Below are 10,768 nucleotides of genomic sequence, written 5' to 3' on the forward strand. Positions count from 1 at the left end.
AGATAGAGAAGATAAAATAGATTAATAATGACCCTTTTGAAATCCTTCTTTATAAATATTTTTATTTTCACTTATTCTTATTTATTTTTTATATTTAATTTTACAAAGCTAAAAGAGAAAGTTAAAAGTGACAATTTATTTTCCTTTTTAATATGTACACGTATAATCCATAAGAACGATGGTTGTGAAATATGGAAAAAAAAGGGAAAGGATGTGAAACATGGAAAGAAACAAACAAACAAGTAAAAAGGAAATGAGATGCGAGAAGAGTATCTCATTTTTAACTTGTGAAAATCATTCTATTCCTCCTTTGGCCGTTATCCCGCTCGAACCCCAATTCAAAAATTTGAAAACCTGTTTGACGTACATATAAAACGATTGCTATAATTTTCAGACCTAAGATTCACAGAACGACAGTTAAGGAAGATTGTTGTAGTCTTTAATGAAATGGGCTGTAGTCTTTTTTCATCTGACTCGACAGTGGCTGACATGGGGAGCAGTTTTTTCAAGTCTAATACGATGCGTGTACTCATCGGGGTTTAGGGAGGTTTTTAACAAATTTTGCAGGTGGGTCGTGGTTTGGCAGGTGGATCGCGGTGGAGCCCTCGTAATTCTCAGGTTTTGAGTTCGATTTCAAAGTATTGCGAGGCCATGGAGGCCTTCTTTTAAGCTAAGGTAATTATTTCGATGGTTTTTCTTTGTTTTTTAACTTCCTTTGGCGTCTTCAAATCATTTAGTTAATAATACTACACACACTAAACATCGCCATTAGACTGAATTTTGTTCCCTGATTTTTTTGGATTGCTTCCAGTAAAGCCTATGACGCCAAATCATTTAGTTAATAATACTACACACACTAAACATCGCCATTAGATTGAATTTTGTTCCCTGATTTTTTTTGGATTCCTTCCAGTAAAGCCTATGGCTTATAAATTCTGCGTCTTAATGCCAACACTATTTCTTTTCAAGAAGCTTTAAACTTCTGCATCCTCAACATCCAAATATTTCTTTTCATTCCATGTAATTAACCCTGTATAAATCACATCTTCTTGCAGTTTAGCAATAATCGATCGTCAAATTCCTGCCGTCTTTGCATACATTTGATCATTCACGTATAATTTGCACGCTTCACAATGTTATAAGTTATTTAGCTTCTTCACATTCACCATCTATGGTCTACGCCATCCAAAAATGTTCTGCTTTGATTTGAAGATTAATTCCAGTCTTGCCACATTGATTTTAGTCTATTTGCAAACCACAGTGTGGAAACACATTTTATTGGGTAAGTTAGGAATCATGGCAAAAGAGCTTCATGTTTAGTGTTTAAAACAGTCTTTTACTTTATGAAAGGTTTACGAACTTATTTCTGGGGTAATTTGGTGGTAGGGTTTCATATTTTCCTCCCCTGTTATTCAAAGTTTCAAGTAGTTTTCAAATTCTGCATTGTTAACACCCAAATATTTCTTTCATTCCATGTGATTTACCCTGTATAACTCACATCGTCTTGCAGTTCAGAAACTATGGGCCATCAGATTCTACGTGTGTTTCTTTGCATACGGTAGGTCTATGATTTGCTTGCCACAAAATGTTACAAGTTATTGCTTCTTCACATCCAGTCATCTATGATTTGCAAGCTCCAAAATGTTACAAGTTATTGCTTCTTCACATCCAGCTTCTTTTTAACACTTAATGTGATAAACCATCTATGGTCCACATCATCCGAAAATCCACTTCTGTTTTGATTCAAAGATTGGTTCTAGTCTTCTCGCAATGATTTTGGTCCATTTGTGTTAGATGCACACTGTGGATGCACATTTTACTGGGTGAGGTAAGGAATCATGCCAAAAGAGCTTGACGTTTAGTGTTTAAAACAATCTCTTAATTTACTGAAAGGTTCACAAACTTATTTCTGGGAAATTCGATGGCAGGGTTTCTTATTTTCCTCCCCTATTATTCAACTTTTCAAGTAGCTTTGAAATTCTTCATCCTTGACGCCCAAATATTTATTCTCATTCCTTGTAATGGCATCTTGCAGTCTACAAATTATAGACCCTCAAATTCTACCTGTGCTTCTTTGCTTACAGTTGATCATTCGTGTATGATTTTCATGCTCCAAAATGTTAGAATTTTTTTTGCTTCTTTCCAATACTTATTGTGTTTAACCATCCATGATCCAAATCATTTAAAGATCCAGTTCTATTATGATTTCAAGATTGGTTCTAGTTTTCCTACATTGATTTTAGTCCATATGTGTTAGATCCATATTGTGGCAGCACATTTTACTGTGTGAAATCAGGAATCATGGTAAAAGAGCTTCACGTTTAGTGTGTAAGACAGTCTTTCACATTGCTGGAAGGTTCAAGAACTTATTCTTAGGTATTTGATTGTAGGGCTTTTTTTTCCCAAATGGAGTCTAATCTTAAGGTTTTTTATGAACGTTGTGGCAGATTAGCATTTTGTGGAGGGAATTTTCAATTTTGTCATAATGCCAGAAGAGCGCCAAATTTTGACTGCTAGGCAGGGTTCACAAGTGAACTCGAGCCATCGGTTAAATATTTATTCAGGCCAGGATGCACAAACTGAAGATCCAGAGACGAGGAACCCTGAGATGCTGGCAAGGGCAAGGGAGAGAATCCAAAACAAAGAAAACATGGTTGCTGAGAAGTCAGGGGGCCGAAGGCGAAGACGAAGGAGGGTGTCTATATCAAGGAGCCCTTTACCTGCAGATTATCCTCGTGCTCCTCTCCAAGACATAACACTGTACTTGCGTGTAAGCATTGTCATTCTTTTTCCGCGTAAATAAAACTTATGGCATTAGGCATTTGGGTTTTTTAACTGTATATTTTTTCAGGAGGGATTATCTTAGATGAAATATAAAATGGATGCTTCATTTATTGGATAAAAACTTTAATGGTCGAACTTTTTTCGTTCCGAAATTTTCAGTTTTTCCTTGCAGTTTGCTATTTTAAATAAAATCTGCTTTAATGGTTAAATTTTCTAGGAAAATTACAGCTACAGTTTGGAGTTTAAACTCTATGAAAGGTTCTCTTTGTTTTTTTCCCAATTTTTGTTTGGTATGAGCCAAATTATCTTCAGTTTCATTTCACGAGTCTCTTTAAAAGAAACTTCAACGGAAAAGAAATGCTCTAATTTTTTTTCCGTTGGACTTCTACGTGCTTTGGTTTGCAGATAGTGGCCAAACTCTATCACATTTCACTTCTAACTTTGCATGCCTCTTGTTTGCACCTTTGCCATCTACTACTTAAGTCCCAATTTTGTTTCCCTTGGAATTCTTCATTTCGATGCTAAAATAATATATGTGGTCTTCTTTCTAATTTGATCAGATGACCTTGGTCTAATACGATCTGTAATTGTTGTTGTTAAAATGGATGAATACGATAGAAAAGTATTTTGCCTCTATGAGGCATTTATTGTCTGCGCATCTGCCAGGCTGGCATTAGTCTAACGATTATTAAAGAGGAACATAAGTTTAGGGAGGGCACAAAATTGCTCTGTTGTGGGTGCACATCGATGCCCTCTCTGCGGACTACAAACCCACTTCAGCTTGACTCTTTCCTCTTTCCTGGCCAGGTATGTTTATGTTGTTTTATTTCAAATAATGAGGGTTTGTCTACCTGTAATCCTATTCATCTGGTTGTAGAAGTCAAGCCTGGATTTTTGACGTTTATGTATTTTTTTCTAGTGTTTCTTCAGCATAAAATTATGAACATTTAATTGGTAGGGTTGCCTTGTGAGGGAGGAAGGAATTAATGGGCATTTAATTGGTACGGTTGCATTGTGACAAATGAATCTTTGAGTGTATTACAATGAAAACCAAGATGAGTGTACGGGAGTTCATGAATTACGGGTGAATAGTATCAAAGGTGCTCTGGATATTTTGATTGAATCAGGGCAATGGTGGACACGCACTTATAAAGACGGTAGAGCAAAGGAAATGGTCTGAGACTCAGGGCCTTGGGTTCATGTCATATCTCATCAGAGAACTAGGAGCTGCTTCAGATTCTGCTCGATGCAATGAAAACTAAGATTGGTGCCTACTACGGGAGTTCATGAATTGCGGGTGAACAGTACCGAAGGTGGTCTAGATATATTGATTAAATCAGGGCAATGGTGGACGGGCAATGGAAATGGTCTGAGATTCACGGCCTTGAGCCGCTTCAGGGGATCACTCTGCTGCAGGTTCTGCTTCAGGGGATCTCAAGGACAAAATCTTGGTAATGATTGCTCCGAGCTGTCCCTTATTCAAGTTGTTTGCTTTTGCAGATGGTCTAATCTCCAGTGGCTCTTCCCCACGTGAACACATCATTAAGAATGTCTTCAAACTTCTTCCTGTTAAGTCTCAACGTAACTAATATCTACGATGAAATATCATGATATATGAGTCTTCTGAGAATGACTCAAAAGATAAACAAGACAGAGTTCTAGGCCTGCCACCAAAAATATTATCATTCCTAAATTTCCACATAACCCAGAGAACAAGAGAGAACAAGGGTGCAATGCTTTTTCAGGCCAAGACAGAAAAAGAGATCATTCAACATGATCTCAGTAACAGAAATATTATTATTAATGCAGAAGCCAAAGGCTTTCCAGATCTCCTTTACGGACATACAACTTAAAAAATAGGTGCAGAGTAGTCTCACAAGTGCTTGAGAGGGAGTCTTTGGAGTATAAGTCAACACTTCAAGCACCATTTTCTGGTTTCACTAAATTGTCCCAAATGCCGATAAAGATACCGTTCCATTTGCCAACATCATATTTAAGGCCCCAACAGTGGTTGATTTGTTGAAAGATATCCTTACTATCTGTAAGGGCCCGTTTCGTAGCAGGAATTGGGCAGAATAAGAAAATCTAAATATTCATTTCTAAATTTACATTTGTTTGTAAAATGTAAAAGTGGAATTAGAATTCGTGATTCTTAATTTTTGTTTAAAATAGACATAACACTCCTCCTAAAAAATAAAGAATTAGAATAGCTTATTCCTATTACACTTTTAATTAGAATAGCTTATTCCTATTACACTTTTTATAAATCTAACTTGATAGGTTGTTGGGTTCGCAGCTCACAAAGTGACATTGTTGCACATTTTGGGAGAGCATTTTTCGTACATTTTTTTGCAGAGCATTTTTCACAGAGCGTTGGTATTTTTAAAGGGAATTGGGCAAAATTATGCCACAATCACCATTATGAGAGGATGTGTCTGTTTGTTCAGATGGGATGTATATTCTTTCACATAAACAATTTTCCCTCGTTTGGTTGCATATGATTTGTATCCATCATTACTCCAGAGAAGATTCAGCTGTGTTTGTGGTGAGTTCCCTTGCTCTTGCAGTTGGCGAAGTTCAGTCTGTCTGCAACAGCACAAACAACACCACCCGACCCTTGTGTTGCCCGCATGCCAAACCACAAACCTACAAATTCAAATTTATAGATGCAGGTCAAGAACAATGCAACGGGGGTCCTGAATTTCTAGACAAAGGTTGAAGTAGTTGCTACACATTTTCTGAAAAAAAAAACTTATTCCAATTTCAATCTCAATTCTTATTTTTGCAATCAAACACAGAAAATGTATTTTTCAACTTTCTTCCAAGTCAACCAAATAGGTCCAAGTGATATTCTATAAATTATTTCAAGAATGTGTGAATTTTAAAAATGAGCTTATTCCTGCATAGCTGTTGCCACATTTGACAATTGCTGCAACCAAACAGGCCCTTAGAGAGGTATACAAAGTTGTAGCTTTAATGGCATAGAGGGGAGCGCCATCTTTCGATTGGAAAGTGAAAAAAAATCTGAGATCATCTTTCCATGTGCTCATGATTGGGGCAATTGTTCACGGGAGTGCTTTGCCCGTCATTATGAAGTTTTTCTCTCCCCTGGTTAATTGTTTCGGTTACAATACCAGGAATCCGGATGTGCGTAAGGTGGGGTTTGGGATTTTGGCATTTGGGTTCTGTGGAAGATTTTATAGCGATTACAGGTTTTCGTTTTAATGTTCAGGTTTACAGCATGCTTTCGTTTGCCTGATTATAGAAGCAGTGATCTGGGCCTCTTCATGGGTTAAAGAGCCCAAAAATGACCATTTTGATTTAGTAGTAGCGGTAATATCTAGCAATCAATTGGTCTCACGGTTATGTTTGCCTGCGACCGCATTCATCCAATGCTGAAATGATCATTGAAATAGAGAGACATCTTTGGCTGTGGAAACCTACAGATGTTTATCAATAAGCAATGCAATAAACCCATTACATCGTTTGCCTTCGCTCTTTCCCCTTTCCAAGCCACTTCTTGAGTTGCAATCTCTTACGGGCAAGTCAATAATGAAGTGCTCCTTACTACTACTTTTACTGTTCAATGATCAGTAAGTTCACGAGTGTAATAGATAAAGTATTTTGAACTGAGAGAATCATACAAAGAAATACCATTCTTCTGCTACTAATATATTGATTTCATTAGATATTTCTAACGATGATTATTTCTCCAACGACATGGGCAGGAACTGCAGGCTTTTTACTTCTCCTTTTCATCTTACTAGTAGATCAGATAAATGATATGCTATGGGCTTCCATAAGAACTGGATGGAGGACTTTCCTCAATGCTAGATTTATTATAATTTTTGTGGATATGTAGACAGTACTATATTGTCAATTTTTAAAAATAGTAATAAATATGTGTAGTGTTGAGGAATTTTTTTTTTTTTGAAAGACCTTATTTTCTTCTAAAATATATGGTTTAATTCATGTCTACAAAATTTAAGATGTCAAACTATCTTGACAAGATTTCATTAAAAGCACACACTACTTCAAATAAGACCTTTTGTCTATAAGTGCAGGTTTTTTTGTTCTTTCCATTTTAGATTTTCATGAATAGTATGTTTGAAATTGCACTTTTTTTTGAAGCAATTATTAGCTTTTTATTGGGTTTTCTAGGGATTCTTTGACATACTTTATTGTGGTCATGATAGTTAAAAGATTTTCGAATGATGCTTTGACTTTGCAAATAAGCATTGACTCTTCACTATTTTTTCTAACAATTTCATCTTTTTGTTCACATATCTTTGTATGCTAGAATATTTTTGATTTCGTAACTGTATTTTATAATTGTTTATTCCAAAAATTTATTATTCTTAAAAAAACCTAAACTTAATTTGATCTATGGTAACACTAATAAAATCTTCAAACCAACTCAAACAATCACACTAAAAAATTAAATTTTCAAACTAACTCAATAATTACTCCATTGACAAAAAATTGAAATAATTTATCTCTCAATTGATTGTGTCTTAAAAAGGATTGTAAATTAAAATTATAATATCTGGCTAAAATGGATGTATTTTTTTAATTTTTGAAGAAGACAGCTGTTTAAATGAATCCTCTGTTTAAAGGAATCCTTTCCTGATCTGCAATGTTGAAACTTGCATCTTTATATTCAAGATGGCAGAGGATACTTTTTTTCATTTTGTTGCTTGGAGTTCTCTTTGGAGGCTTTGGAAGTGCCTCCTCACTCTACCTGTCTTAGTTTGTTGGGCAATCTCCATTTTTTACTGAGCAGACACCGTTCAAACTTTTCAAAGCTTATCATTATCTGTGTTGCTTTACTCTTGTGGGAACTGCTGCTAGACCACAATACTCCTTCTTGATTGTTGCCCTAACACCGGTCATTTTTTTGAGGTCCACCTAGCTTGGAGATGCCATTGATGGTATTCCATTTTTGCACAATTGCATTGTCATTCATAAGCAAGGCAACAAACAAAATCTTATGAAGAATCCTTCTGACTTCCATTTCTGAGACCACAAATGTACTCAGGCAGTGTTAAAGGCAGATAATCAAACCTCTTAGCAACTCAGAAGATTGCAAGTGGTAAGGCGACGAGACTACATCAAATATGTTTCTTTTGGTAAAAGCACAATTTTTTACCCAATTGATTTCAGATATGTCAAACAGAGTTTTAGGAAGTACTTAAATTGTCCTGTGAAATGTCCATTTACGATATGTTGCTATTCAGGTGCATGTTGCTAATGTTAATATGTTTGTCTGTTTAACGCTATTCCTCCAAAATCTTATCAAGACATTATGAATTTTAGTTTGAAGACTCTCCTTTATACTCTACTTACCTATGTGCTTATGCATTTTTATCCCTTATATGCTCGCAGATTCTTGAGAGGACCAGAGCTAGAGCTAGGCCTCCTCCTAGACAGCCTGTAATTCATGTCAGCTCTCAAGAAATTCCGGAAATTCCTTTACAAGAAATTCCTCTACAAGAAATGGAATCCGCCATGGCAAATTCGACATCAGTCCTGGAAGAAACAGAAACCGGCATAACAAATCGAGGGCAAGAAACAGAGACTACCACGGCAAATTCGACATTGGTCCTGGAGATAGCACAATCGCAGACCACCATACAAGTTCCAGAAGATAGCATGCTACTAAATTCTGCACAACTTCCTGAGCAAGAAACCAACGGACTAACACCTGACCTTCAAACTGAAGAGCAAAATTATGCTCCAGAGAGGGCTTTGAGTCACCATGGAAATATAATTAGAGACAGCTCTTTAACAACAGATTTGGAATTGGGATTTTATCATGATTACCATACGGAAGAAACAAGGGATGTTTCCATGTTAGCAAATCAAAAGCATGGTAGAGCATTTGAAACTATTTTGGTGTCTGAGCATAGTGGAAGGGACAGAGGAGGCAGTCGTCCCCAACCACAGAAGAAATCGTCTTTGAAGCCATTGATGAAAATGCGTTGAAACAGTTCGTTTCACAGTGATTCTGGCACATAAGTCGGGGCCAAAGATTCTGTTGGATTTTTTTTGTCACAAGTCTGCAGATTTGATTTTCTTTCTAGAAATCAAAGATTGGCGGAAACTTTATTTTTGATGAAGAATAATCTTCTAGTCTGTTCAGATATTTCACTGGATGGTTAATATGGTCAGTTATCTAATCCCGTGGCTTCTAACACAGGGCCATTTTGAACACTGTTTATTTGGCTTTACTCATTGCTTCTTTGTAATTCCGGTCCTAACGTTGGAACCTCTGTATTTAAAGAAGTTATGTTAATAATCTCAAACAGATTCATGCCAAATAACATCTTGATTTTCGTTCTGAATACCCTTCTTTCAATAATTGCTCCGAAATTGGTTGTTTGGATATTTGGTTGTATTTTAGTTGATGGGTTTTATCAGTTTTTTAATTACTTTCAATTAGTTGTTCTGCTAAAATTAAAATCTGCATAAGATGTTTTTGAAGGTTGCACGGAGTGGGGTAAATTTGTTTTTTTTGGTTGGTTGGTTGTTGTTGTATGGCTATTTCTTTAAAAATTGGGGAATGTTATTTAAAAAAAATATAATTTAGTATTTTGTAAGAAATATGAACATAATGATATAGAGTTTTCTAAACAAAAACAATGAAGTTCACAATCAAATATCAACTTAAAAAATGTCATATATATCATTTGTATCAAAGTTTCCCATTCATTATATATTGCAGCAAGCTTAAAAAACAATAAGGAATACCCTATTGAGTGGTCCTACTTGAGTATATGTACTAGGTCCATCCCAGAGCTATGAATAGAATACCTATGTAAATATGAATATTTTTTCTAAGGCAAAATTACATTAAAATTTTTGAAACATAAAATTTGAAATTCATAAACATGAAACACTTTGATTGTAAAACTATGACAAAACAAATGTCAAAATAGAATATCTATATTTATTATAACTTCTATATTTTAAGAAAGTTCTTTGATACTATGTGTTTTGGGGGGAGATTAGACCCCATGACCTCGTGCTTTACCACAAGGAAGCTTTCACAATCAAGCTAGGCCCTTGCTCGTAACATATCCATATAAATTAAATAACTTAGAGGCTAATGTATATAATATTGTTCATTGTCTTTTTCTTTTGGCTTTTTTTTTTTTTGGGAGGGTGATCTTTGAGGTTTCAATGTGAGATTTAATACTCTAAAAATTATGGCCATAAAAATTCTTAAACATTAATTGAGATATATATCTTAAGTTTACATAGTATAACATAATTTTGATCAAATTTAACAAACTTCCAATTACAAAATTACAATGCTATTCAAATCTTGTAAGTGACAGCTAATATGAAATTTCACTATATGTAATTGTCATTTGAGTAGTATGATAATGAAGTACACTAATAACCACATTTTAGTAATATCAAAGACACCTAACTACATATTTAATACTCAATAATGAAGATAACAAACTCAAAACCAATAAATATTAGGGGGTCAAAGTTGTTAAATACCTTCGAATGCTAGGGGCGGGGAAGGGAGATGAATCAACATAAACAAATACTTGAACATTTTTGCCACAATTTTTTATTACTTGTCAGTAAGCCAACTAATCATCAACCAAAGATATAGGAATTGTTGGTAAACAGATTTATCACTTTAAAATGACCCAACAAAGTATATGTGACAAACTGTTCACAACAGTTGGATAGGCCTTTGATATGTGACCTTCCTCTGTGTTTAGAGGGGCAACTCCCTCGTATGATATAATTTTGAAGTTTTTCAAATAAAAATGAAATCAAATTTTAAAAGATCAATAGAAAGCCATTGATGACGAATGCACCACATGACTTCAAAGCTTTCTTGGACTAACTTAAATCGCTAATAACAACAATCAAGATCTACGCTTGAGAATTACCACTATCACCATGTTGATTCAAAGATTCGTAAATATCTGCACAATACCATGAAAATGCTCACTGCAAA

General features: G+C 35.2%; 1 protein-coding gene across 1 annotated transcript; it reads left to right on the plus strand.

Annotated features, from left to right (window-relative positions):
• Window positions 1-270: 270 nt before the first annotated feature.
• Window positions 271-9,128, plus strand: UVI4 (uv-b-insensitive 4). The gene is made up of 3 exons (XM_089805381.1): window positions 271-675; window positions 2,448-2,770; window positions 8,170-9,128. Exons 2-3 carry the CDS (start codon window positions 2,486-2,488, stop codon window positions 8,767-8,769), a joined length of 885 nt encoding a protein of 294 aa, XP_089661507.1. The 5' UTR covers window positions 271-675; window positions 2,448-2,485; the 3' UTR covers window positions 8,770-9,128.
• Window positions 9,129-10,768: the final 1,640 nt, after the last annotated feature.

Source organism: Cupressus sempervirens, chromosome 10, assembly GCF_028749045.1.
Source record: "Cupressus sempervirens isolate cs-2001-9-10 chromosome 10, ASM2874904v1, whole genome shotgun sequence".
In the NCBI taxonomy this organism is placed as follows: domain Eukaryota; kingdom Viridiplantae; phylum Streptophyta; class Pinopsida; order Cupressales; family Cupressaceae; genus Cupressus; species Cupressus sempervirens.

Coding starts and splice junctions, on each gene's coding strand:
- UVI4 (XM_089805381.1), top strand. CDS start 2,486: ATGCCAGAAGAGCGCCAAATTTTGACTGCTAGGCAGGGTTCACAAGTG. Junction 2,771..8,169: donor ACATAACACTGTACTTGCGT/GTAAGCATTGTC, acceptor ATATGCTCGCAG/ATTCTTGAGAGGACCAGAGC.